Raw genomic sequence first — 27420 nt, forward strand, 5'->3', positions numbered from 1 at the left:
AGGGCCCACAGGATGGTGTCCCCCAGCCCAGAGCATGGCGGGACGAGCCCCGACGGCTCCCCGTGCCAGCCGTCCGGCGAGCCCCGCAGTGCCTACAACCATGCGTTGAGCCCTGCCAAGGAGAGTGGATGCCAAACCTGAATTACCAGCCCAGAGAGTGGCTGTGGATCCCGGGAGCTCCTGTGATTTGTGGCAGGTTTTTCAGGTCCCCGCCTGTCACACACACACGCAGATACTTAAGCAGTCACCCAAGGACCTGCGGGGTTCTTGTTTTACACATTCTGGGCCCTGCCAGCTCCAGGTAAGCGCAGGCTTTGAGCTGGGGGTGCTGGGCTGGATTTGCAGTTGGGGATGGTGGGGGGTGAGGGCGGGAGGAGCTGACCTGCGCTTACTGATGCTGGGGAGGCTGGAGCAGCACCCAGCAGGGCTGTGGTGGGAAAGCTTCACGCTGCGGCAGGGAGAGGGGCACTCAGGCAGGCAGAGACCCCAGGCTGGGGCTACCATGGGGACCTGCCTCTGCTTCAGCAGCTGCTGTCCTCTTGTTTGCTTTGTTCCCGTCTGATATTATCTTCTGAAAGGCTGAACGGGTGGTTTACAGGATGCATGACAGGTGGTTTTTCCTTATTTATGGCAGGGTCTGGTTTATTTTTAAAGCCTCCGTCCCACCTTATCCTGTGCGCCATGCCGGCTGATGTTATCCACAGCCACCCCACAGCAGGAGGCCGAGCAAAGCTCGGGACAGGACATGGCTCTGCAGCAGAGCAAGGGAGGGCAGGAGGGCTCGTTTGCATTGAGAACTGCTATTTTGATCCCTGCAGTGGCAGGAAATAGCTGCAAGCTAAAACCAGCCGCAGATGCCTCCGGTCGCATCCCAGCCTTGACAGTGGGGAGAGCACTGTGGAGGGGGGCAAGAAGCCCAGCAGGGGCTATGGGCCCCATCAGCTGGGCAGGAGCTACTGCTCAGAGAGTTTTCCAGGGGCTTCGGCTGCAGTAAGTCATTAGAAAGCTGCACAGCCAGCCAGCTATTGTGTCTGCCGTTCAAAAAAGTAAAGCTGAGCAAAGAGAGATCATGTCTTTTCTGGAAAAGTAGCTGCTTTCTGCCAGGATAGTAAATGCTGACTGCACTAGCAGCGCTGGGCAGGCACGCTGGGAGACAGAGGGATGTCCTCTCCTGTCTCAGGCCAGAGCTGGGAGCCCTGCTAGTAACCCCAGGGTGTCTTGGGGGAGCTGGGTGCAACCGCAGGACACGGGCAGTATAACTGCGGAGGGAGGTCTCTCTCCACCCCACTGCTCCTACCTCACATCTAGGTCAGGTCACTCAGGGCCTCGTCCAGCCGATTTTGAGAGATCACCAAGGATGGAGGTGCCCCCACCTCACTGGTCCCTGTCCCCATGTTGGACCCCCCCACACTATGAAGATTTTTTTTCCCAATATCTAGTAAGACTTTCTCTTGCTGCAACTTGTGTCCATCAGCTGTTGGCTTTTGTCTGCTCGCTCCAAAACGGCCCCGGAGGTGCATTTAAATGCCCCATCAGCCACGCTAAGAGCAGCAGGTGCTGCCTGCACAGCCTGCATGTACACAGCAACGCTGGCTGCAGCCGCCCGCAGCCCCGGCAAACAATGAGCCCCTTGCAAGCTTCAGCTGGTGGCTGTTCTCACATTGCTCCACCTAAAACAAGACAGTCAGAGCCAAGTGTGAATTCCCCAGGGCTCTTCAGCTTGACACATAGGACAGAGCAGGTGTCACCAGAGCTGTGGTTTCACTGTGACAGTGCATCTGGCATTGTCATTTCTGCCTGGGTGGGTAACTCCCTGCCGCCGAACCTGTGCTGCCCAGGGAAGACAGCAGTGGGCATGGGACTGCTCACAGAGCTGAATGACGACCACAGCCCCCCAGCCTTGCTGAAAGCCAAAAGGACAGTTTACATTCTTTGCCCTGAAAAAGCCATGTTTTTCCAATGCCTGCAAAATTTAGGCAGAAAAAAGCAGTGAGCAGTGGTGCTTTTCAGCAGCTGAGCAAAACAGTTGTGATTCTCCATATTTCTGCCAGGCTTAAAGAAATGTAAGCAGGAAAATCACCTCTCCTGTACAGGGGAGAGGTTCTGACGGCCAGGCTCCAGGCCTGGGATTAAACGAGGCTCCATTTAAGTAGCAGGTAGGTGAGTAGTGGTCCAGATACAGCCAGTCAGGACATGTAGGGACTCCCGGTGCCCTCAAGTCCTGTCATATACCCCCAATTTTTAGCAGCCAAGAGGTGCCAAGTGCTGGGTGCCACATGCTACATAGGGCCACATGGCTCCTGAAAACCTCCAGAGCCCTCCAGGACCCCCAGGTTTTAACCTTTTCCTGAAAGCCATCTCACAGCCTTGAGAGGTAGGAACTGTTCTCCCTCCAGAGCAGGGGTAGAGGGGAGACAAGGAAAAACCATCAGGCATCACGTCCTGCGTGCTGGGGCACCCCGAGCTGCCAGCAGGTAGAAGATACTGTGTCCTACGGGGAAACGCCTCAGGAACCTGGAGATTATCAGAAATAGAAACAGCTGTGAAGGTGAAACATGAAAGTTGAAGCACGTGTTCCCTATGCAAATCAATGCACACACATCAATGTACATTAATGCAGCAGCAGGCTGCAAACGATGGTTTATAAACCGCCAGGACGTGTTGCTGCTGGTGGCCCAGGCTAGATGCATGATCCAGAGGTGATGAGGAGCCCTGTGGTGACTGGGCTTTCTAGGAGAAGGGCAGGTGGCTTGGAGTTGACGTGGGGTGCTGATCAAGGAGGGGAGGAAGGACTTGTGGCCTGAGCCTGGCCTCATCTGCGCTTTGACCTCATGGAGAGCCCGGCAGCCATAGTGCTGGAGAGCAGCACCTCAAGTCCAGGGGATCTCCTCCCCCCCTGCATCATTTCCAGAGGTCTCCAAATGCCCAGGGTAGGTAAGCAGCATTCACCTGCCCCACCAGCTCACACGCATGAGGGACTGAGCTTTATCTGCCCCCTTTCTGTACGGACACCTCTGAACTGAGCTGACGCCAGGAAAGCCCAGGCAGCTGCTGCCGCACACCTGAGGCTGCAGCGCTCTGCAGACAAGGCCAGCGTGGCTTGCAGCACCCGGGGTTGAAGATCGTCTTTCCCCAGCCCATCCCGGGTGGTGGATGATGCTACCAGTGCACTCCATCACGCTCAGAGGGGCTCCAGCCTTATGCAACCACTGTGTTACAATCGGTATTTACCAAGTGACTCAAGCAGAGTGGGCTGTTTCACAACCAGCTCTGGTCTATTTATAAGCCCCTACTCAAATGCCAAAGCGTCCTTTTATTAGTCGAAGCAACCTCCTGCAGACAAGGCTCAGTGGGGCCTTTGCTTTTTGAGGTAAAGCTCAAAGAAGAGGATCTCTCCAGCCTCTTATGAATAGGAGAGCTGGCTCCCTGCAAGCTGCAAGGCAGTTTTGGAGCTGAGCCCCATCCCAGCAGTGCTGTCAGTGAGAGCCCTGGGGCATTTAGTACCCCCCAGGGTACCGAGTGGGTTCAGGTGAGTTATCCGTCAACCGGGAAATCAGTTGGGTTCAAAGCTATGCAGTAGGGGTGCAGCATGATGGAGGTGCCAGGGTTTCATCCCAGAGCCAAAGAGGAGAAGCTGGACTGCAAGGCGGAGGCAGGGCAGGTCTGGAGCTGAGGAGGGGAGCGGACGGCCCAGAGGAGTCCCACGGCGGGCCAAGGGCTCCTGGCAGCACTGGAGAGCCAGCAACACCAGCCGGCCCGCCTGACAGAGATGGGCCAGGCAACTTGGACAGCAGGAGAGCAGATCAAGAAAGGCCACATTTTTGCATCCAGCTCCTCCTCCGCCAACACCCCACAGCTTGGTTTCGGAAACACCACGATGATTCAGTGTCAAGGGACTTGTGCATGCTTCGTGGGGGCAACGCCTCGTGTTTTAGTTGACCGAATTGGCAGGCTTGACCCTCTGCCCCAAGGGAGCAAACTTGAAACCCTGCAGAAGAGAAGTGTGGGACTTACCTAAGGTGTACTTACTTGTTTTGCTTGTGCTTTTGTCCCAAGCCTGCCAGAGATTCATGCAAAGCACAAGTGGGACAAACATTACTCTGGAGGAGAATGTGGGCTCCTTGCTTCTGCCACTGCCGGGAGCACCTAGCACTGATCACAGCCGAAGGCAGTGAGTGCTTGGGCAACGGACATGCACCGGGTACGGTTCTCCGAGGACTGACCCTTCACTTACACACCGAAAAACAAACAAACAGTTCAGCCATGCTCAGGAACAACATGACTAACTGTTTATGCCTGTGCATGATAACATTAAGTATTAGTAAAAACAAAGCAGCTCACCTACTCGTCGCCAGCTTTGTGTGATGTCTGGCCATGCTGCTAGGAGGAGGACCACGACACTGATCAGGAGGGAAAATGGGGTGATTGCTGCGTGCAAGCCCATGCTCCCAACAGATCCTGCATCCTCTGGTTTGTGATTCCCCTGCACAAACTTGCGTGGTGCCTAAGGAGAAGAAAAAAACAACAAAAAAACCCCACTAGGCTGGATGCCAGATACTGTCCCCTCACCCAGCGGATAAATAATGTTTTTTTAATTAATGTCTTTAAATTAACCCCCCCAACATGCCCGTTGCTGTGACATCACTCCCAAGTGACGCCCAGGCCTAAATACGGCTGTAAACAGGAATCGTCCCCACAGGAGTCACACTGGATATAAATACAGCAACAGGGGAGCACTGAGCAGAGGACAGGCTGCAGTTTCCTGCCAGCTAAGGATGGTGAGACAGCTCAGCTGGGCGCTGTTGGCGTGTGGTTGCCACAGTGGGGAAACCGAGGCAGGAGTTTCCGGGGGGCTGGGGCTCCCGGCTGAGCTCCCCGGCATGCCTTTGGGAAGGGAGTTGTGCCTTGCTGCGGCCAGAGGCTGCTGGGGAGGAGGGAGCTGGTGGGGACGGGGATGGCAAATTTGGGGCTCAGCAAGCATGGCCCCAACGGCCACTCCCAGCTTGGGCAATGACACCGGCCCCTCTCCGCAGTGCCTGGCCCCATAGCCCTGCCCCAGGAGGAGATGGCCACAGAGAAGCCAGTGACTCCCACTGAGGAGCAGCTGGAGATCTTGGAGTACAACTTCTGCAAGGTGAACAAGCATCCTGACCCCACCACACTGTGCCTCATCGCAGCTGAGACCGGGCTCTCCGAGGAGCAGACCCTGGTGAGTGTGCACCCCTCGCCCCTGCCTTGGCACCAGCCCTGCTCCCCCTGCATGCCTCTGTGCCCCACACACTCCTCCCACATCTCCTGCCTGTCCTGTCCCTGGCTCTCTATCATACCCCCTGCACCCTCCTGTCCCCCCACATGCCTTCTACTGCACCCCCTGCACCCCTCTGTGCCCCATACGCTCCCTACGTACACCCTCTGCACCACTCTGCACCCCGCGTACTCCTTACTGCACTCCACACTGCACCCACAAGTCTCCTCTGCACCTCTGCAACCCCCAGTGCACCCCCAACCCCACACTGCACCCACAGAGCTCTGCTGTACCACCACACCTCCCTGTACCCCACATCCTCCTTGCACCCCACATGTTCCTGCCTCCGCATCCCCAAAGCCCCTTCCCCTGTAATTGCAGCCCCTTCATCCCACAGCCGTGGCCTCCTGCATAGCAGCCCTGTGCCCTGCTGGGAGCCTTGCGCCCTCCCTGCCCGGGAGCCACATCCCCAGCCTGGGCTTGGAGACCAGGCTAGTGCTTCCCGCAGGCAGAACAAGGGCACACGCCGAGGGTCACTGGCTGGCTGCGGAGCCCTGAACATACAACCCATGCACGCTGTCCTTTCCTTCCAACCTATTTCTGATAGTCTCAGGTGCCCAAAACCACTGCTGGCTTTACGGTCTGAAGAAACTACAATCATTTGAAAACAGATACAGGATAGATGCAGCTCCTGCAGATGTGCTGTGGGACATGCTGTGGATGAAAAGCTGGACATGAGCTGACAATGTGCACTCGCAGCCCAGAAGGCCAACCGTATCCTGGGCTGCATCAAAAGAAGCGTGGCCAGCAGGTCGAGGGAGGTGATTCTGCCCCTCTGCTCTGCTCTGCTGAGACCCCACCTGCAGTACTGCGTCCAGCTCTGGAGCCCTCAGCACAAGAGGGACATGGAGCTGTTGGAGCGGGTCCAGAGGAGGGCCATGAAAATGGTCAGAGGGATGGAACACCTCTCCTATGAGGAAAGGCTGAGAGAATTGGGGTTGTTCAGCCTGGAGAAGACTCCAGGGAGACCTTATTGCAGCCTTTCAGTACTTAAAGGGGGCTTATAAGAAGGATGGGGACAGACTTTTTAATAGGGCCTGTTGTGACAGGACAAGGGGTAATGGTTTTAAACTAAAAGAGGGTAGATTCAGACTAGGTATAAGGAAGAAATTGTTTATGATGAGGGTGGTGAAACACTGGAACAGGTTGCCCAGAGAGGTGGTAGATGCCCCATCCCTGGAAACATTCAAGGTCAGGTTGGACGGGGCTCTGAGCAACCTGATCGAGTTGAAGATGTCCCTGCTCGTTGCAGGGGCGTTGGACTAGATGACCTTTAAAGGTCCCTTCCAACCCAAACCATTCTATGATTCTATGCTCAGGCTGTGCACACTCCCCCTCACTGCAATTAGCTAGTTCAGCGTCCCCAAGCCCAGATGTCAGGCACGTCTGTCAGCCTCTCCAGGAGACATAGAGGCCTCCAAATGTCCCTCCACAGGGACAGGCTGCCACCGTCTGGGGCTTCCACCGAGCCCTGTGCTCCACCTGGCTACCTGCAGGCTACCCTGGCCTTCAGAAGCAAACAGCTCCTTCCCAATTCCTTCAGGTTGTGGTGCAGCCATTTTTGATGCAGGTGTTTTATAAGCCACTAGACCCATAGCAGCATTGATGGGTATAGAAAATAAATCCAGTCCACTGAAATGTTAGCAGCATTTTGCAGAGAGCTGCCAAGCCTGGCTCTCCCTGGGCAAATCCAAAGGGATATGAGAACTGAGCAGGCAATGCCAGCATTTAGCCTGTCCCAAGGAAGGATGCTGGTATAACATTCATTGCCCTGGTAGTCCTTGGCTGGAGTGGAAAAGGAGACCGCTCCTCTACTGTGCTTTGGTGACAGGGGGGTACCACATTGCACTGCGTGTTTGGGGCAGCAAGGAGGCAGTAACCCTGAAATACATTTTCCTCCTTAGAAAGGGCACTGCTCCATTTTTTTTTCCTAAAGCAAGTTGTAAATACAGGCCATATATGCCCAGGACACCTCTGTAGATGTCTTAAAATCTTCCCTGATAGCCATCTTTTTCCATGAATCCAAGGTGCTCCTAGAGATCTGGAGATGAAGGTCATGTTAGGGACAGGATCGAGACTGGGATGGTGAGCTGCAAAGTGCCTTCATTACGTATGACACAGAGAATCATCGCTCCTGACATGTGGAGTGCTTTATCAGCTAAATATAGCAGCCATTTTAATAAAAAATTTAGTAAAAATGAGATGCAAAGAGGTACTGAGTCAACAGGAGACGATGGTTTAGGACAGGAAGTTAAATTTTTGGGAGGAGGCTAGGCAGGCAATCATCTGACTGGATGTGGTCCAAGGCAGTGCTAGTGCAAGAGCCACTTGTAGAGAGCACCGTGGTTGTATCATTACGGACCACAATAGATTCAAAAATAGCCATGAACAAATATAGCAACAAAATGAGCAGCAACAAAGCAAATCACAGGCATATTCCCAAACAAAAGGCTGAGCTGTGCTTCCGGCACACATGAGTTATATCTCTCTTCTTACAGAGGTAATGTGGCTTCATCCAGCTGCATTTTATCTAACATTTGAAATTGCAGCTGTATTGAAGTGGCATCAGCAGCTCTGGGAGTGGGCTTAGAGATGGTAAGTTACTACAGAATAACATAGTCATGCACATTGCTTGAAGACTAAGATCATTTTTAACCCATTTTTTAAATCTGTTTGTTCTTAAATTTGCTGAGAGCCACTGTGTTGTCCCTCTCATCCTTTCTGAAGCAGGTCAGCTTTTGATTCCTGTCAGTTTTGGACCTGCAGTGATTGTTTCACTGCTCCAGCCATTTAAACAGACACCATCCAGCAGCTTCTTAGCCAATCTCTTGCTGTGTTTGCAAGAAAAAACTGGACTCACAGCAATAAAACAAGGACTCATCCATACTGTCAGGGGCTGAAGCGAGCAAGAGAAATGAGTTTGAAAGAGGTGCACACATAGGTGACAAGATCGCTCGGTCAGGAACAGCTGTCCTGCTGCCTGTACTGCCTGGGAACAGTGCAGTGCCTTGCCACCAGCTAGCAGTGCCGCGAGTTTCCCTCACCACATCTGCACCTTTAGCGAAGTTATTCAGAGGGTTCGCTCAGTCCAGTGCACTCAGTCTCTGTTGTTTTCTTTTTTCCTCCAGAAATGGTTCAAGCAGCGCCTGGCAGAGTGGAGGAAGTCTGAAGGGCTGCCCTCAGAAAGCGGGTCTGTCAGGGACTAGAGGATGCTGCTCCAGTCCCCATGCCTGCTGTAAATGATGGCGAAGCTCTCCAGAGCGGGTTTCCTTGGGGTTCTTCTGTTGCAATAGGTTTTGAGATACAAAGTAATACCCTGCTATTTAACACAATTTTTATTTAAAGTGTACATAACCAGGAAAAAACTATTATATATATATGTGTATACGGCTTCTGATGGCTGCATAACCTGTCTAGTGATTCCCATCCATTAACAGCAGCTGCACAAGGCAAAGCAAATCTCATGCCCTTGTCCCAGGCTTGCAGAAAGGCTGCCATGAAAGGTTCAAACATAGAAGGGGGAAAAGATTTATTTTCGTTGTGATCCCCACAGGCCACGTATGTGTGCTAGCTTTAATATACAGCTCATCCAGAGAGGAGGGCACCTGGAAAAGCAGATGTGTTCTTCAGGTGATTCAGGCTCAAGATGCCCGAGTCAGCTCTGGATATTGGCAAACCGAGTGCCTACACCATAATCAGACCAAGCCAAGCCCCCCTTGAATGCATCTCTCACGTTTCTGTTAAAGGTCACCAAAGGGAAAGAACTGGTCTTCTTTTTTTTTTCCAATGCATTAATAAAAAAACAAAGTTTTTTGATGAGAGGAGCTGTGTTATGTCCCTGCTTGTGCTCCCTGCCCCAGTGGCAGGAGGCAGACTCCTCTGGGAGGGCAACACTTCTCCAAGGCAGCCTCAGTGCGCACCGGGGGTTTTCCCTCTTGCCACAGGGATAGCCCGCAGACATGGGCAACCTCCTCTTCTAGGGCACCCACGGGTCCATCCCTGGCAGCCCACAGAGCCCCACGCACACCCCAAGCCCCGAGGTGGTAGAGGCTGGTGGTGCTAGGGTTGCCCCGCAGGGTGGGGTGGCAGACCCCAGCCTCCTTCTGACCATTCTCAAGCCTGAGGGATGCAGCTGCACTGGGGCTCTTGCACAAAGCCCAAACTCTCATCCATCCTGGTACAGGACAATGCATGGGCCAAAAAATAACCAGCACCATTGCCCAGTGACCTTACCTTGTTCGAAAGGGTTCAAAAATCCTCTGCTTAGTGGATTATTGAATCAATTAGTGGATCCTCTGATTAATCCTCTTCTTGTTTGTGGTCACCTGCCTCTACCCCTTTGGAAGCAGAATCAGCTTAACACAGGGAAGATTAAGATACACAGGCACTGAAACTGCCGCATGCTTTGGGTTTGTCCCTCGCTGGAGAGCATCTCTCTTGCCCCAGTGGTTACTGCCCATCGCCAGTGGTTAGTTGTCAGTGCAAAGCACACCAAACTTGTAGGAAGCAGACAAAAGCAATCTCCCTGTGCTGTGTCCTACACAGGCTGTGTTGTTTCCCTGCAATCCAGCTGACAAACTGACTCACCCTCAGACCCGACTGGCGCTCAGAGTTTGTTCTGCAGAGTCTGGCACCGATATCTGTTTTCTTCTTAGCCTTTGCAACGTGCCTTCTCCCTTACACTGAGGGGAACTCTGCTTCTTTGATTTAGGCTCCACAAATCCCAATGCAGAGCTCCATTATTTTGCCCAGGGTCACACAACTGAATATCTGAACTGCACAGATTTAACCCACCTGTGTAACTTGTATCAAAGATGCATGCAAAGCAAAAGGCTGGATCTGCCCATTCTCCAGGCATTTGAGAAAACAGGCCCCAAATCCAAGCCAACTCAAAGCACATGCCACCCCAGCATTTCCAAAGTCTGTACTAAAGCTTTGCACCTTATCAAATCCAGCCCTGGATCTGGAATTTTGCAGCTTTTTGTGTTTCTACTTCTGTCACAAGCACAAAACTTTAAGTGTCACTAAGAAGATCTCTAAACTTTAGCAAAAATTTTGAAACCCAAGGTCAGGAGTTGTGTTGCATCAACCTATTGCGCACTGTCGGCTTTGGTTTGCCACACTTCTTTATGTGAAAGAACAGTTCCTGTGCTGGCTTCCCCCAGCAGTTGTTTCATTACTTCTTTAACTATTACAGCAAAAAAATAAGAAGAGTGCTAAACTCCAGACATAACCTGTCCTAAGGAGAGAGGCTTCCCACATTAGGTCAAATTCTGCTCGCTTCCCCTGGTGACTCTTTTGTTCTTAAGGAATCACCATTTTATTTAACTCCCCAGATAAGCCCAGTGAAAGTGGCTGCTCATAAGAAAATGTTCCTGCTGGGTGCTGCCTCTGCGCCACGTTCAAGCAGGTTCTCCAGCCACAGCACAGCCCAAAGAGGGTGATGTTCCAAGGGGTGATGGAGGCAGCCGGCACGAGCAGCGGGCTGTGTTTCTGAGGGAGCTCAGTGCTTAATTGGACGAGCCAGGTCTCGGATCCGCGCAGAACAAGTTGCCTTCTTAGCAGTCTCCTTCACTGTGAATGCGTCTGAGTTGAATTGAGCTGAGCCCATAGGAGGCCTGGGGGAGCAAGGACAGAGCCTGTCAATTCCAACTGGAGCAGGGCCAGCTCTCAAAGCTGCCTGCCAGCTGACACACCTCCACCTGAGCCCTGCCCTTCCTTGTCCAGGGAGGACAAAAACAGTCATGCCTCTGCTGTTGTCACCAGGACACTAGTGAGAGGGGGTGCCCCATCTCTCACTGAAGCTGTCACAGCCACTACAGCCAGGCATTTCCTCACACTCCGTGAAACATCCTACCCAGCGTTTCCTGTAGCCCAGGCTGAGGCCAGCTGCATCATGCTGGGCAACACGAATGTGCTACACTGTGCCATGTGTCAGCTGGTTGCTTTTTAGTTAATAATTAAGAAGTCCCAACCAGTAATTCCTACTGGAATTAGAAAGTTCCTATTTCTTCTCTTTTCATTCTCCTTCCACCTCAAAAATGCTTTTTAAACCACAACCCATGTAGCATTGGCACATCCACCCATATAAAATCCATGCATTTTGGAAGTGGAAGAGCAGTGGCTTAATCACACTGGCCAAACCCAAATCAACAAGGTGCCATGGCCTGCACAAAATGGGCTAAGGGCTGATCATTTCCCCACGGCAGGGAAGCAGCACCTACCTTTTGCAAGGCTGGGCCAGTTCCACAAGCCTTGGTGTGGCCACTGCATGCTTTGCAGTCTTCGTCACTGGCCACTCAGCATCCCGCAGGGGCACATAGTCAGGATGCAATCTTTTTGCCCCAGCCAGCTCCAGGGTCCGAGGGCTCGCAATTGCCTCCTGAGCCAACTTGGAAACCTGTGGAAGAATGGAGAGGAAAGTCCTTACAGGTGCTCCGGGCATTCAAGGGTGACCAGCCTGCAACACTGACCACGCATAGATGGGACATGATCCTGTCCACAGTTGTGTCTGGCACCAGACAAGCTGTGGAAGGAGAAACCACTGCCTGGCCAGTCCCACAGCCTGCCCTCCAACCTCCTCTTACTCACAGCCCTTTGTCCAACCCATCCCCCAGCACTGGAGATCCCAGTTAGACACTTGCCCATCTCTCCCCATCCCCACAACTGCAGGCCAGCCACAGGTTTGCCCTTCTCCGGGGATGTCTGCTGGGAGACAGGTCATGCTCTGGATGGAGGACAAGTCCTGCTCTCCAGCCCAGGAAGCAGCAATGTCAGCGTCACAGAGAGAAGCACATCCAGGGCTGCCATGAAAAGAGCCACCAGCAACTGGGCACCCAGTGCCCTCCCTTCCGCACGGCGTCCCTCCCATGCACGGTCCTGGGTGATGCTGCCTTACCGGACGGATGACAGATTCGGGAAAGCTGTGCTCATAGCAGCAGGTCACCTTCCTGACCCGGGGCTCTGCGAGACATTGCAACCGCGAGGATGCTCTGGCCAAGGCCGCGACATTTGTAACCTGTGTTGGCACCTGCATAGGTTCAGAATGGGGGAGGGATGTGCAGACACAGAGCTCATCCACAGCAGCCCACAGGGATACACTCCCTTCTCCAAAGGGATGAGCACCCAGCACCCTTCCTCTACAGACATGGTCACAAGAAGGAGCATTCTTACTTTCCCAGCACCCGTTATTTTTCTTTCACCTGAACTACAAGGTAATTTTGGTGCTTTTGGGATTTGTACGTCTTAGCCAATATTACTTTTTCCCCCAGCTGTCACCCACTCATAGCCAGGAGATGAATGCCTGTAATGAGAGCCTGTTAAGCCAGGTAAAAGTGCAGAGAAATTTCTTCCAGAGTAATGTTTATCATATTCATCTTCCTGGCTGAATCAAATAATTTCCTTGCTAAGGAGAGATGCTCAGATTTCAGGGTAAAAGTGCTGGTGCAGTTAACTGCATTCCTACAGCAAAAATGATTATTGCTCGAGCATGGGACTTCTTCCCCTATTTTTCATAGGGTTACTGATGCCAAGGCCCGCTCCAGCACAGCCTCCCTTATTTCCCAGCCCAGAGATTGCAGCCAGAAAAACTTAGCCTTTGCCATGGAGATGACTGTAATCTGAGATTGCCCCAAGCCCTTTCACTCCTGCCAAAGCAATGACCCACCTAAAAGGAGCAAGTTCAGAAATACATCTCTAAATTAGGCTTCTGGTAAAACACTGTTAAAATATACATAGTGTTAGCAGGCTCATCCCCCCCTACAGACACAGACAGGACCACAGCTGCCCAACTACAAACACGACTGTACTCCCTAGGAGCTAAACAGGCCATTCCCATCAGGTTTCTCCACTTTCCCAGGCTGCTTTATCAGGGGATGCAGCCCAGATTCCTCCCTTGGCTCTCCCACTGTTCTAGGCTGCTCCAGCCTGGCTGTTTTCTGTCTCAGCAGGGAGATTTTCAAAGACAGCATCTCACTCTGAAAAGGCAGTTTCTCTCAGTATCTCAAACCTCAGCAGAACCAGACAGCTTCTCGCCTCCATAGCACACACTGGGCACATCCAGGGGCAGGACACAGGGTGTAAAAGCTCAGGACAGTTTGCTGCATCCCCGTCCCCTCCAAATCTCACTCAACCACCTCCTCACCTCTCTGGCCAGCAGGAACTCTGGGTGCAGCGCCTTTGGCCGTGCAAGCTCCAGGATCCGCGGGGAGGCCTTATAGCTCAGTGCAGCTGGCGACACGGGCCACTCGGGGGACGGCCGAGGTCTGGAAGCAGAGAGTGATGGCACTGCCACTCACAGATATTCCCCCACAGTAGTTAAACCAGGCTGCAGCTGGGATATTTAAGCCTCGTGTAGAAGGCAGCTTTGTCTTGTGGCCATTTCCAGTGTAGAACCCACTCATCCCATGAGAGAGTCCAGAGGTCAGAATCCCAGCTCTGCATTTTGCCTTCTGTTGTACCCATCCTCTGTTCCTGTATTTATTACTCTGAAGCTGCACTGATGCTACAAGACCCAAGGGCCTACCTATAGCACCCTACAGGCTTTCTGGCCTCTCACCTTTGCTGCAGGTAAGCAGCCTGGTATTTTTTAGGTTCAGACAACTTCAGCAGCCGATCAGAAGGGGAGCCAAAATCCACTAGCGGGGGACGCTCCCAGATCGTTGATTTCCGTCCACAGCTGTACAAGAACAGGGATCATGAGGAAGAGCACAGAAGAGTTAGTAAAAGGCAACAGACAGGGAACATGATCCTGGCAGATGGTATCCTAAGTCTGGTTAAACATCTGTGCTTGCTGCATGTACAAAAGTTGGCACCGGTGCACATGGAAAAGCCACGAATAAATGGGCATTTACACTTGAGATTTCCTGACTTCAAAGGTAAATGCTGTTTGCATATGCAGAGTCCTCTTTTAAGCACCCTCAGTGCCTTGCTTTCAAAGTCTAGGCCTTTCCCTGGACCATGTCAAGAAGCCACTCCACAACACAAACCTGGCAGCATCTCTGTTGTTCAGCTCTGAAAGCTGCCAATTTAGAAACCTCTTTGTTGCAATGGCTTAATAGCACCTTGTGCTCTTGCAGCTCCTTTCTCCTTGGGATCTCCCCAGGCTTGCCTAGCGCATGCTCACCCAGCTTTCCACCAGCCACAGCTGTTAGCAGATGCCTGTCATCATCAGGGAAGAGGTGAGCAGAGGCAAGCAGGAAGGGCTGTCAGACGGACACCGTTAGTCAGAGACAGAAGCTCTCAGGCAGATGAGAGCCCCTGAACTGGTGACAGTGGCAGAGGAGAGAAAACTACAGACACACATGTCTTGACATTCCTCCAGGTAGAGGAAAGACAGGAGTGTAACATGGTTTCATCTCTATTCTCATTGCTAGGACTTCTTCCAGACTAGCAACCACCATCCTGTCTCCAAAAGAGCTTCATCCCCTCCAACAGAGCTACAGATGAGTCGCTTCAAGTAATGCAGCATCACCCGGCCTCACTGAGGTTTACATTTTTTACATCATTTTTCACTCCTGTTCCCAAACATGGACTGCTTTGACTGGTTGTTCACCATGCAGTGACAGCAGAGGTTTAACTCAAGGCAAGAGACCTGGATTCCCTCCAGCCAGCAGGATGCTGCAAGATTTCTCTGTTCATAGCACTTCCTAATCTTTACCCTCAAGATTTAGGCGAGGCTCCAAGAGGATGCAAAGGTTCACTAATTGTTTCCAGGTGCCTGGATGGGCTGCATCAGCCCCAGTACAGACAGGGAACACTCTAGGGACAGACAGTCCCTCTACATGCACAGGTATGACACATACATGTTTCCATCAAGGCACGCATGCATGCACATGATGTCTCTGCTTCCAAGCTAAAGCAGAGCTGTTGTTTTTTTTTTCTTTTTGTTACAGCAGAGGAACATGCTCCCACACCCTTGGAGGCTGAGACCAAGGCTGGCTCCTATGGCAGCTAATTCAAACCCAGAGTTCTAATCACACCAGCAAACCACCACGTGTTGCAGAAGCCCTTCCCACAGCCAGGAAGTGGGTATGAGGAAATAAAAGGGCACCAAAACTTAGCACCCCCCAGTTCCTCCTCATTTTGGAAGTCAAGCACTCAGGGTGACTATGCCCCCATAGCACTTTCTTCCCTGCTACAGATGGCCCTTGTTCCAAGCATCAGTACAGCCTGGTGGGTCTCAGTGGCATGGAGCCACCTGTGGGGCAGCGGTGGCAGGAGAGGAGATGGCATCTCCCCTTCCCCTGGGAGCCAGCACATCCCCCTGATTAGAGAGCATCTGAGCTGCCTCCTTCCCCAGGATGTGCTACCACATCACTGACCTGCACTGATGCTTGCCAAAATCTTGCTTGGGCTTGGCCAGTGCCACTGTTCTTGGGGATGGTCGAGCTGTCACAGCACCCCGCGAGAGGGTCCAGATCGTCTCTTGGTTTCCCCACACAAGCCTAAGCAAGAACAGTAAGGGTGTGAAATTTTAGAAACATGCACAAGTGTGAAATGTGCTTGCTGGGGCTATCCTTCCCTGCCTGATGGCACACACACACAGTGCCTATGGCTCCCCACAGCTCTACAGTGCTGCTGCCATCCTCTAAGCACTCACCTTCTCTGGCACTGAATTTCCTAACACTGTCCAGGTGGTTGTTGTCAACTCAAAAAGAAAAGAGCCTTCAAGTGATGAGTCTGGTTTTACAGTTCCCAGTGGATATGCAGAAAGGGTCGTTTCATTACACCTCTGAAACCCCCGGGGGACTTTCATGATTGCATTTTTCTTGCCTCACCATTACCACCTAACTATAGCACAGGTATGACAGTAAAAATAATAATAATGTTACGGTCAGGGTGTGCCATGGAAAGTGGGTGAGGTTTCGCAGCACATTAGTGGTTACTCTCCTGTGCCCAGGGCAAATTTGGAGTTGCTCATGCCCCATTGACAGAGAGGTTGTGGTGGGAGAGGGTACCAGCTAGTCAGGACAGGGAACAGCAGGGTGATGGGTTTGTAGAACCTTTTTCAAGCACAGTGACACCCATCCAGACAGTGGAGAAGAGACGTTATTATCAAGAGACTGTTGCCCTGGCTTGTCAAGCCATAGATTGACCTCGTAATGCAGACAGCAACTCTGTTCCTAAAGCTTGACTGTGTTACTCCAGGATACAGCAGCCTGTGGCTCCAACAAGGTCCGGTCCCCTGGCACCACAGCACCATCCTACCCCGCAATGACTCAGTGAGGCAGCTCAGATGGGGCAGCAAAGGCAAGACTCAGGTCAAGCCCAGTTTTTGGACTGAAAACAAGAAAGAGCAAATTGAAGAGAGCCCCTCACACACTGAACATCTCAATCTGGTTTTTTGGAGCCACTTCTGCTCTTGAGAGGAAAGCAGTAGCAAGACAAAGGCAAAGGGTCTGCACCAGCTGAGGCCCCGTCAGTCCCCAGCCCTCGATCTAGGGCTGTCTGGGTGCCTCCTTACCTGGGATCATTTGCACAAGCTGCTTTCTTGGGTTCTGCAAGTTCTCGTATCCTGTCAAAATTGTAGAAAAGGACAAACGTGCCATTAAACATACAGTTAAACTGACAAAGCATAAAGAAGCTACTGCTGTACTCAAAGCCATATAACACACTCTCGAACCCCCATGCCTTTGCCTCCATCCCTTGCGAGAGTGTGTTTAAGGGATCTCTCCCTCCAAGTAACTTTCCATTCATTTAATCTGGTGGACTCAGCAGCCCATGGATTTTTGTGCTATCTCTTGGATTGCAGAGACACGAATTTGCAATTCTGCCCTCCCTACAGGGTCCCTTTGGGACATGGCAGAGAGAGGGGGAAGGTACTTTTCTGGTTAATAACATGCCATGCAACCCAGCAGCTAGGAGATGGATGAGCTCCCAGCCTACATGAGCCCAGATGAACAGAAACACCTCTTATCAACACTCTTGTGGTTTACTAAAAGGCACCTTGGAGGCAGCAGTGTTCCCACATGGCTTTAGGAGCACTGGTGAAGACATATTTTTTTATTTATCATTTTATTTTCTCTCTTTAGCACAGAGGTCTTAGATGCTATAGGGACACAGGAATATACATAGTCTGTGCCCTAGGAGCAGCACTCCTAAAAATGTAAAAATGTTTTTACTGAATATTCATCAGAGCAAAACCTTTCAGGAAGATCAGATATCACTGTTTGCTCCTGCTGCTCAAGTGTCCCAGGCCTGAAATCCCAGCGGCTGTGAAGCGCTTGTGCTTTGCGAGCCTGGGTACAAAGAGAAGAACGAGACGATGCCAGTGCCACGAGTGCACTGCAGAACTCCCTGGGGTCACGGACCAAGCCCACACCCACCCACTGGGGCTGCAGGTGCCCGCCACCAGCCAGCTGGGGAACAACCACACGATGCAAGCAGCTGTGGAATTGCCCCACCATAGAAAAAGCACAGAAGGTGAAAGCCTGGGGCATTGCCTCTCTGCCTAGTACCACCCGGCAATAAGGCAGCATAGCTCTAAAGAGGAGCGGGGATACCAACGGAGAGAGATGTTTGCTGACAGAAAATGGTCTGTGCTTTGGGGACACACCTGTGGTTTCTCTGATGGGGCCGATACCTCTAGTGAGACGCCAAGCCTCAGCAAACGCTCGCCAGAGAGCTCAGCACCACAGAGACCCTTGCAATGGCAGGCTGCTGTTAGAGCCTCCTCACCACATGCTCCCTGCGAGACGCCTGCTGATTTACCTCCCTGTCACGCCTAAGCACCGGTCACAACACTGCAAACATGGCTCCCACTGAGATCCCACAGAGAGAACTGCCTGGGGGACTTTGGCCCCCTGCTACCAGTTCAAGACAGGACACACTCTGGAAGCCAGCTGCCAAAAACCAGTTTCAGCTGTTCATTCCCAAGCGGCTCCCCAGAGGCTTTTCCTTGCAAAGTGCAAGGGGGTGAAGGATAGCCACGCGGAGGTGTCCTCCCCAGCCCAGCTGTACACAAAGCTGGCACTATCTCTGCAGGCAGGCTCATCGCCTTTCCTCTACCGCTGGCACAGATCCGCCACATAGCCACAGCCAAACCTAGCACAAAGCGCACGTGGCCCTAGTGCCCTACACCGCTGGCTTGGACACTGCTGTGCAAAGCTTGCATCATGACCCAGCCAAGGGACGAGTCACACGTACATCCAAGTCAGGTTCCTCAGCTCACTCAGGTCCGGTCCCTCAATCGTTAAGGTTTGGGTTTTTTTTCCAATTACAAAAATATTTCTACTCTTCTGTCATGGCAAAAGCGCTGGACAGACAGGCATCCCCACACAGGACGCACCTGCAGCAGCTCTGCGACTTGAAGGAGTTAAGCCACCACATTGAAAAGGGGACAGCCCTGGGGGAGCCTCTGCCTTTTGGTCACACTCATGCTTCCCGGCAGGGAAAACGAGGCCTTGCTGCAGCCAGACACAGAAACACACCCCCCACACACTGCCTGAGCTCACACAGACTCATTGCTTAAGCGGGATCAACTCCTTCTGACCTCAATTCCTTGTAAAGCAAAGGGTCACAGCTTCCATTTTGAAAGGGCAAGACGATCAGACGTTGTTAGTCATGAGAAGCAGGGGACGGGAAAAACCAGGCATCATTTCCTCTGTGTGTTTATCACAGTGTCATCTGATATATCGACTCGCTGCTCGGCATAAATCCCCAACTGAGCCCTCCCCAAGAGATGTGGGGCACGGCCTGGGCACCCAGCCAGGAGGCCGGGGCTGGGAGGGTTTCTTACCTGTCACGTGAGCGTGCGGACAAGTAACAAGAAACTGCAAAGACAAGAAGAGGTGAATTTAAAAGCTCGGTAACGCCTGCAGCCTGGGCTGCCTGGGCTGCCTGCTCTTCAGTGTGAAATAATACGCAAGGCAGATGAAGTTTGTGCACCTCCTTAGGACACAATTGCTTGGCAGGTATTTATATTGTGTTTCCCCGGCACCTTGCCGGTGCGGCTGCATAGCAACGCGCTTGCACTTGTGAAGTGCTCCTCGACGGTGGCTGCTCCTCGCCGGGGGTGCTGGCAGCCCCCGAGACTGCAGGATGGAGCACCCCAGCACCACCTCCCCTCACAGCGTCCTCCTCCTGGGACGGGACAAGCACCAGCGGCCACCGCTAACCTGCGGGCTCCCACCTGGCTCAGCGTAGCTACCCCTTATTATCGCCTTCAACAACCCCAAGGGGATGTTTTGAGAGCCTCGGGGGGGTAGCGGCTGTGTTAAACTGGGACTCTGTAGCAGTACGAAACAAGCCGCCATGTTTTAAAGGGGGGGGGGGGGGGGCAGGAAAACCAGAGACGTGGTGACACCAGGCGCCATTTCAGGGACCCACATGCCCCGATGGCGGCAACGAGCTGGCATCGCTTCCCCCGGCAGACGCTCTCAGCTGTGGTGCCGGGGGCCTGCCGGCGCCTGCCAGCCGTGCCGTGCCGTGCCGTGCCGTGCCCGGGAGCCCTCCCGCCGCGGCTGGGCGAGGCGCCGGGGCACGGGGGAGCCGCTGCCGGCGCGGGAAGGGCTGCCCCCGCCAAGGGCCGCCGGCCGCGGCACCCCCGCAGGCCCTGTCCCCCCCGCAGGCCCCGTCCCCCCCGCAGGCCCCGTCCCCCCCGCAGGCCCCCGCCGCCCCGTCCCCACCCACCGCCGCGCGGCCCCGCCGCCGCCATGGCGCGCGCTCCCGTCGCCACGGCAACGGCGGCGGCCGCGGCCCCGCCGCGCCGGCCCGCGGCAGAGGGAACCCGCCGCTCTGCGGCGCCCGGGGAGAAGGAACCCGGCTGCCGGCGGACGCCAGAGCGCCGTGGGCAGGGGAGCATGTGCAGGGCCCCTGCGGGGGCGGGCCGGCTGGGCACCGGCCTCTACCGACGGTCGGGAAGACCCGCTTTCAAGGTGGCTGTGCAGGAAAGGCCTCGAGGGCCTCCCGCAGCGCTCCTTGCGGGGGTAAATGAAGCCCGGACCACTGGTTAGGTAAAATTGTCTGCTTTACGCATCCGTTCCACAGCACAAAACTAGAAAACCCTCATACAATCAGTGCGGTTGCAAAACAGGTCCTTTACAGAACTGCCCGGATCCTGGATTACATTCTTGGAGTGTAATTACGAGGACGCTGGGAGAGTGACGCTCATCAGCAACTCATCTTCCTCATCTGCTGCGCTAACAGAAATCACTTTCAAAAAACAACAGGTTTTTCACACGTAAGAGTGCTTGCTTGAGGACAACCTGGGCTAAACCAAAATAAGCCGCTCGGCCCGATGGAGGAGTCTCCCACCTTTGGTGCCAATTTAACTTAGATGGTTTCAGTCACTATCTTAAATCACAGTGCTATTTTTCCCCTGTAGGCAAAGAAACACTTAATGTCTTATCACTTTCATTTTCTTGTTCTTATCCACTAAAGAAGCAGCAACCAGCCCAGTTTCCAGAGATTACCAATTTGCCGCTCCCTTAAAAGCCGGCTCCAATATAGTGACAACAAAATTGTCACTGTCAAAAATACCAGTCACAGCACTTTATACTTCTGACACTCTCAAGAAGCAAGGTCTCATTTTTAACAGAACAACACTGTTAACAGGGTTCTGCAAAACCTGGGAAGTAAACATATTTCAATTTAAGCCTGAGACAGCAAGCCAGGTTAAATTCACTGGATACAACTTCGTTCCACTGAAGTCAAGGCTTGATTCCCACCTGGCAAGAAGCCATCTCAACCCATCTAAGCTATATATCCCCTTACCTCTGCTGTCTGAGAGACTAATTTTCCCCTACAAATACGCTAAAAAATACACTACTTTTCAAATGCATTTTCAAACCACTATAAATTAGATTTTCTTACCAACTAGACATCATTTTCATAGGAATTACACACCCACAAGGAAAAGTACATTTCTGTATCTGTACATTTCAGTCCCCACACAGCAAACTGACCATACACTAACACCTTGTCTCCCTCAGCTGCAAATATCACGTTGTAGGAAAAGAGCTGTCACTGTGTTTCCAAAACCAGCTGCGCTATCAGCTCCTTGGCATCCTTCATGCTGGCGGAGATCTCGGAGCCATCCTCTGCCACGTGGGTACCAATCAAGAACATCTTCCTCTCGTCCCCAATATCAGACAGTGCCAGAGCATCGTGGATATCGGTGATGCAATATGCACCTTCGAGGTCCTGATACGCAAAAACAAAACAAGCCTGTTAGTTACATGAGGTGGCGGCACCATTCCTGCTTTGAGCCACTGCCTTTGTCCAGGGAGGGGAAGGGTCTCAAAGGCTCCGGGGGCACCATTCTTACGTACCTTCATGAGATCAAGTTCCCATGCCCTAAAATGCTTTGGGGAAAAAAATGTTTATCCTTAACCTAATTTCTTCCCAAAGAAATAAGGGTACAGTTCTGTTTATAGTAATTCCAGTGTTTCTGATCACAATGTACGACAACCTGTACAAGGCAGACAAAAGTCTTGCTGGCCCAAGACTCCAGGCGCCCCGCACAGAGCTACAAGAACAGGGCAAACGTACAACAGTCATTCCCTGCGAACCTTCTCAGCCACCCGTGTTTCTGACTCTGGGACCCAGAGAATCAGTAGTAGCATTTGTGTTTGATGAAGCCAAAGCCTGTGCTTGCGTTCAAGAGTAACACAAAGGGCCACTAGTAACATGCCTAAGTTACTAGAAATTTAGGAGGTAACAAGGTAGAGCAAACCAAGCACACAGCCCTCATAAAAGAAAATCCGCGCTTAAAAACCCTGGGCTGTTCCGTCATCTGACCGTAGCACAGGCACAATTCTATTCCAGGGACAGCACCAGTCATTGACGCTTTCACAAAGATCTTAGGAGAAAGCACTGCCTTGTGAGGAAAGCTGCTCTTCTCTCATGCTTCAGCAGCAGCCTCGGGAGCAACCAACCGGACAATCTGAAGGCGAACAACAGTGCTTCACTTTTCGGCTGCTGCGAGGTAAAGTGGTACCTCTAGACAGACATTCAGAACAGAAACCTAACTCCAGGTCTAACTGTGGTCCCCTTGCAGCTCCCAAGCAGTTTCCCAAGCTCTACAGCAGTTTCCACCATTATTTCCACCCACAGCTCTGATTACACTGTCTCCAAGCACAGGACCTGCATCTTGCAGATCCAAAACTCAACCCCAGATTATTTTCTTTTGCGGTCAACAGGTGTCCCAGAAAGACCCCCAGCTCCCAGCCATGTGGCCTCCTTAAAGGCATGAAGCCTCCTTTGAAAGGCTTTGTTGCTGTTTTCAGAGCTGCTGCCAGCCCAAGCTCAGCCAGCAGCGAGGAACTCTTACCTGCTTGTTGGCCAGAACCACCACCGGCAGGGTGGAGTTGTTCTGGATCAGTTGATGAAGCAGCTGTTTTGCCACAGGCAGTCGGGCATGATCAGCCGAGTCCACGACATAGATTAGCAACAGCACATTGGGCAGGTACATCTTCCAGTATGAACGCAGAGATTCACTGCCCCCGACTGGAAGAGAAGACAGCAGTGCAAGATTCACCAAGTAATTCAAGCAGCGCTGCTCCCAGAGGTGCAGAGAGCAGGCCCTGGGCTAAAAACCCAAGGTATTTGGGTTCACAAAAACTCAAAGTATTTAGGCTACTCTATATGAGACTGGAAATAGCTTTATTTTCCCCAGTCAAGTCCCATGCAGGCATATGTGTATGTTGGGGGGAGGGGGGAGGAGGGCGGAAATCTTTCCATTCTAAGCTCTTATTTTGAGAGGATTCTGGGTCCAGTTTCTTTATGGTTGCTTTCTGCCTTGTTGGTTCTTGCTCTCAAGCTAGTAGGGAGAGCTGAAAGAGGTTCAGTGTCCATAAACACCACATGAGAATGTCCCTATATAACTTATCTCCACATGCCCATCTCATCTTAAGACAAAGCAAGCCTACAATTTCCAAAGAAGAAATTTAACTCTGAGGTGGGGAGGGCTCTCATCAGATTTGTATGACACTAGGGACTAGTTCAAAACTCCCACAGCTTTCATACTGCCAATAACCAGAGGTGCTTAGTAGGAAAGAAAAATCAAGTCCCAGCAGACTCTTTAGGCAATTCTTAGGTGATGGGAGAAATCTTTGCACAGGATACCCCCGACCCGTTCTCTGCTGCATACAGAGGAAAACTGTCCACCTTCAAAACCAGGTCTTATAACAATTCTGTGGTGAAACCATATGCAGAAGTTGCCCGAGACTGTTGTTCCTATCTGGGGACAAAAAGAGTTTGGTAGTTTGCAGAGTCTGACAGGAGCAGGAGTAGCAACGGTATATTTCAGATGTGTTTTCAGTTCTCCGGGTCTTCTCCTAGGTACACTGCAGAACCACTCGCCCAAGCGTACTGAGGTGCTCAAAAGGTATGGGTGAGTCCCCCAAATGCAGCAAGTTTTCAAAGCAATACACTTGGGGTTCCCTGTAATTGTCTCCTGCCTTATATGGGAGCTCTTTTCAAAACTGACTTGCTAGTCAGCCACCTTTTACTGCCCTCAGTGAGTTTGCTCTGTTTCAAAGCGATTTTGCTTTCACTTAAGTCGAAACGATTCAGTAGTTTCAAGAACGTAGAAAGCAAAGCAACATCTCCCAGTAGGGCGTGCCTGACTCTTCTTCAAGAGCCCCAGCGTACCTGTAGGCAGAACTGTGAGTCTGCCACTGTGGAAAGGAGCCAAAGGGCTGTGACTGACACGTCACGCTTGGGACAGATGCCTCTGATTCTGTACTGTGACATTTTGGGGGCTCACCACCATTCCCTCCATTAAGTGCATTCATGCATAGCATAACCCAGGGGTCAGCAACCTCCCAGAGAACATTTTTTTTCCCAAACCAGAAGGAACTCAGCAGAAGCCAGGAGCTCCTATCCCTTGCAAAGGCAAGATACCACACGCTTATCTATATGATGGTACAAAAAAAAGATAGAACAGTTTTCTATCTGTCTGCCCTGCTGCCTGCTGATCATCTTGTGCCACGTGATCACAGCATAGGCTGCTAACCCCTGGGCTAGGCAACGGTACAGACTAGATAAGTAACCAGATTAGAGAGCCATGCACGGATTTACCTGGCTGAAACTGGCCTGAGACATTTCATTTCCCATGGGTCAGATCACAGCCATGACATCTCAGTCACTACCAACCTGGACCAGAGAGGGAAGGACGACTCAGAAACAACAGGTTCTGCTGTGGGGTGCGCAGCGCTGGGCCCAGGCCATCACCGGGCAGGAGCAGAGATATTGTGGGTTTCTCTGGGCTCAGCTACACAAAGCACCTCCCAGTAGGAGACACGGGTGTCTCATACCTACTATGAGAGGGGCACAGACTACAAGCATCTCTGGAGAGGTGATTTCCCTAAGGCACCGCAGAGACTCCTACGGTAGTAGGACTGGGAATGAAACTCTGCCTTAGCGGCCTCATCCTCACATGCCAAAGACTTACCTGGGAATAGAACAACTCCTTTAGGCCTGCTGACAAAGGTTCGGAGGCATCTATGGGCTAGCTGCCAAGTGAGCCAGTCGAGCACTGGTACAGCACAGTGCAGAAACAGTAGGAAGCAAAGGGCAGCCTGTGCCTCCACAGAAGGCAGGCACTGATGAGGCTAGGATGTCAGCCTCTCTGTACCAGGGACTGACCTGACTCCAGGGCCTCTACCTTCCCCATCACCTAGAACAGCTGTGACACCCCAAAAGCATCACGGGAGATGCTCTCTGCAGGCACAGACGATACCAAAAAATCAGTGCTAGGGACAACACAGAAAGTTTAGTAAAAACCTACAGACATTCAAAAGCCATTAAAGACAAGAAAACATCACTTATGAGGCTTTTGAACAAGAAGTGTACAAAGCTTCTCTCTTCTTTCACCTTATTACTTATTCCTCTTCTGCTTTTGCCCTTTGCCAGGCATGAGCACTAAGGAGAAGCTGTACAACACACAATGGCTACAGACCACAACACAGGGCTTACTGGGGACACCTCTGCTTTGGGCTGGTTTCACGCAATCAGTCTTGTTACCCTTCTCTCTCCGGGAGCAGAACTCCCTGGAGGACAGGGCTGAACACACACAGATCCCTTCTAACACCAGTGTATCATTTTGTTCAAGAAGTGGGGTGGGAAAGCAGAATCCCCAAGGAGAAAATAATCACAACTTCACATTATCAGAGCAGGCATGAGGGAATATGGAGGTTTTAAAATATAGGCCTGATCCCAAGGACATGGGACAGGAACTTATTTTATGTTCCGTACTAAAACAGGTTCACTTACTCTCCAGGAACTCCATCTGGGACTCTTCGGTGTTGACGCAGATGGCGTTGAAGCCCTCGGTGGGAGCCACGCTGCGCTTGACGTGGTTAGTTGCCAGGGAGTGGAGAACGCTGGTTTTCCCAGCCCCATCCAGGCCCAGCACCAGTATCTGCTTGCCACGTCCTTTCCCCTGCAAAACGAGGGGCAGCACGCTTAGCCAGGCAGCCAGGGCATGTGCAAAGCTTAGCAGGGCTGGGGAAAAAGGAGGCTTAACAAGGGGCCTGGGGGGAACAGCAAAAGCCACTCGACGGTGAAGAGGGAGAAGGTGCCTGCTGGGCTCCTGCGGCACAAGTACAGGGCCGCAGGGCAGGCGGGGCGATGGGAAGCCAGGGACGCGGCCCCGGCGCGCCCGGCGAGACAGCACGCAGCTGGGGAGGAAAGCGGAGAGAGCGGCCCCGGCCTGCCCGGCCGCCCCGCCGCGGCCTCGGGCCCCGCCGCCCGGCCCGGCCCGGCCCGGCCCGGCCCAGGGCATCGCCGCGCTGCCGGAGAGCGCCAGGGGGGCGGCGGGGCCGAGGGGCCGGTAGCAGCGAGGCGGGCGGGGGCGGCGCAGCCCCGCCGAGCGGCCCCGGGCGGCCCCGCCGGCGCTCCCCGACCCAGCGGCCTCGCCCGCTGCCCCCACCCGGCCCCGGTACCTGATCAGCGGCGGCCGCGGCAGGGCGGGCGGCGGGCGCCGCGGCCCGGCTCCGCAGGCGGGCCCAGGCCCAGGCCCAGGCCGCGCCGCCCGCCAAGGCCAGCGCCGCCCCCCACAGCGCGGCGGGCCGCAGGCGGGCGCCCATGGCCGCCCCGGACCGGCCCGCTCCGCTCCGCGCCCGGCGGCCCGCAGGGACACGGGCACGGCCGGACGCGCACAGAGCTCCCCCTGCAGCCCTCAGTGCACGGCTCCCTCCGCATCAGCTGCGTGCTCAGGGTCAGGCCGAGAACTTACTAGTTTCGGTAAAATAGAGTGAACCGCTCCGCAGGTGGCTTTTTGCTGTTAGAGGAAGGCAGCCTTTCCCCACAGCTGCTGCCGCCGCCCTCTCCCCGCCGCAATGGGATTTGTTCCCAGCTTGCTTCTACCTGGGCACCCACCTCCGGGGGAAGCAGTCGGGGCACTGTCCAGGCAGCCGGGTCAGGGCTCCAGCAGTGCCGCAAGTCAGCGCTTCCATCTGGTCAGCGTTTCAGCCAGGTTTGACCAGAGAAGACACCCGGAGGAGAACACAGAGTTGCATTCTCCTCCAGTATCTCCTCTCTCCAAATCACCCTCCGGAACCTCCATGGCTGCAGGATAGCACGCTCTCTCCTGTAGTCACCAGCTGCTGGCTAAGAGGCAGCACGGCACCCAGGCCAGTCATTTACAACAATCCTTGCTATTCAGCACTCACTTGGCAGCAAGTGACTCTGCCAGCCATTCATAAAGCTGTTTTCTCTACACCGTTCTTCTTTCTTCTCACCCAGAGCACAACACACATTCAGCCCCCTTCCAGATGCTCCCGGGGTACAGTCAAGGTAATAAAGACTGGATTCTACTTAGTAGATTTGTACTCCATGGGGACTCAGGGCAGGTTTAAGCCACAGTAACATTTCCCTTGCTCCCCGCCTCTCCAGGCCTTTGCTTTAAATTCTTTCAGAGGCAGAAGCCTTTGCCTTTTGGGCTGACATCTGACAACTCTCTCACACCCGAGGTGCTATTTCTACCCACTGAAAGTCCCTTTACGGAAAAATGTTTTTGCTACATTTCGGACCAAACCAGAAGTTTCAGGAGATGCTTGGGGGCTACCTGGGGAGAGCAGACATGTCTTCCTTCTCACCGCCAGCTTCCACTTGAGCTTCCACTCTTCAACGCAGCCCACCACCACAACCAGCCACTTTGTTTTAGCTCA

General features: G+C 53.0%; 3 protein-coding genes across 11 annotated transcripts; 1 reads left to right on the plus strand and 2 right to left on the minus strand.

Moving 5' to 3' along the window:
* On the plus strand, positions 1-8573 carry HOPX (HOP homeobox). 4 transcript variants are annotated; one of them, XM_072861480.1, is made up of 4 exons: positions 3317-3529; positions 4653-4778; positions 5034-5209; positions 8434-8573. In XM_072861480.1, exons 3-4 carry the CDS (start codon positions 5066-5068, stop codon positions 8509-8511), a joined length of 222 nt encoding a protein of 73 aa, XP_072717581.1. In that variant the 5' UTR covers positions 3317-3529; positions 4653-4778; positions 5034-5065; the 3' UTR covers positions 8512-8573. The 4 variants fall into 4 exon arrangements, with proteins under 4 accessions (XP_072717583.1, XP_072717581.1, XP_072717582.1 ...); XM_072861481.1 differs by having other exon boundaries at positions 4700-4778; XM_072861482.1 differs by lacking the exons at positions 3317-3529; positions 4653-4778 and adding an exon at positions 1-301.
* Positions 8574-9096: 523 nt separating this feature from the next.
* On the minus strand, positions 9097-20191 carry SPMAP2L (sperm microtubule associated protein 2 like). Of its 5 annotated transcripts, none has more exons than XM_072861476.1 (9): positions 19937-20191; positions 19044-19077; positions 16770-16820; positions 15628-15750; positions 13863-13982; positions 13449-13569; positions 12204-12335; positions 11530-11705; positions 9097-10923 (listed from the first exon to the last, which is right to left on the minus strand). In XM_072861476.1, the coding sequence occupies exons 1-9, from the start codon at positions 20106-20108 to the stop codon at positions 10809-10811; spliced, it is 1044 nt and encodes a 347-aa protein (XP_072717577.1). In that variant the 5' UTR covers positions 20109-20191; the 3' UTR covers positions 9097-10808. The 5 variants fall into 5 exon arrangements, with proteins under 5 accessions (XP_072717577.1, XP_072717575.1, XP_072717573.1 ...); XM_072861474.1 differs by lacking the exon at positions 19937-20191 and adding an exon at positions 16402-16585 and having other exon boundaries at positions 18798-19873; XM_072861472.1 differs by lacking the exon at positions 19937-20191 and having other exon boundaries at positions 12204-12323; positions 17450-19873.
* A 132-nt stretch (positions 20192-20323) lies between these two features.
* ARL9 (ARF like GTPase 9) lies at positions 20324-26377 on the minus strand. 2 transcript variants are annotated; one of them, XM_072861477.1, is made up of 4 exons: positions 26194-26377; positions 25523-25691; positions 22578-22753; positions 20324-21448 (listed from the first exon to the last, which is right to left on the minus strand). In XM_072861477.1, the coding sequence occupies exons 1-4, from the start codon at positions 26335-26337 to the stop codon at positions 21269-21271; spliced, it is 669 nt and encodes a 222-aa protein (XP_072717578.1). In that variant the 5' UTR covers positions 26338-26377; the 3' UTR covers positions 20324-21268. The 2 variants fall into 2 exon arrangements, with proteins under 2 accessions (XP_072717578.1, XP_072717579.1); XM_072861478.1 differs by lacking the exon at positions 26194-26377 and adding an exon at positions 24329-24403 and having other exon boundaries at positions 25523-25661.
* Between the last annotated feature and the right edge of the window lie 1043 nt (positions 26378-27420).

The sequence above is a fragment of the Ciconia boyciana genome, chromosome 5, assembly GCF_034638445.1.
Source record: "Ciconia boyciana chromosome 5, ASM3463844v1, whole genome shotgun sequence".
Lineage (NCBI taxonomy): Eukaryota > Metazoa > Chordata > Aves > Ciconiiformes > Ciconiidae > Ciconia > Ciconia boyciana.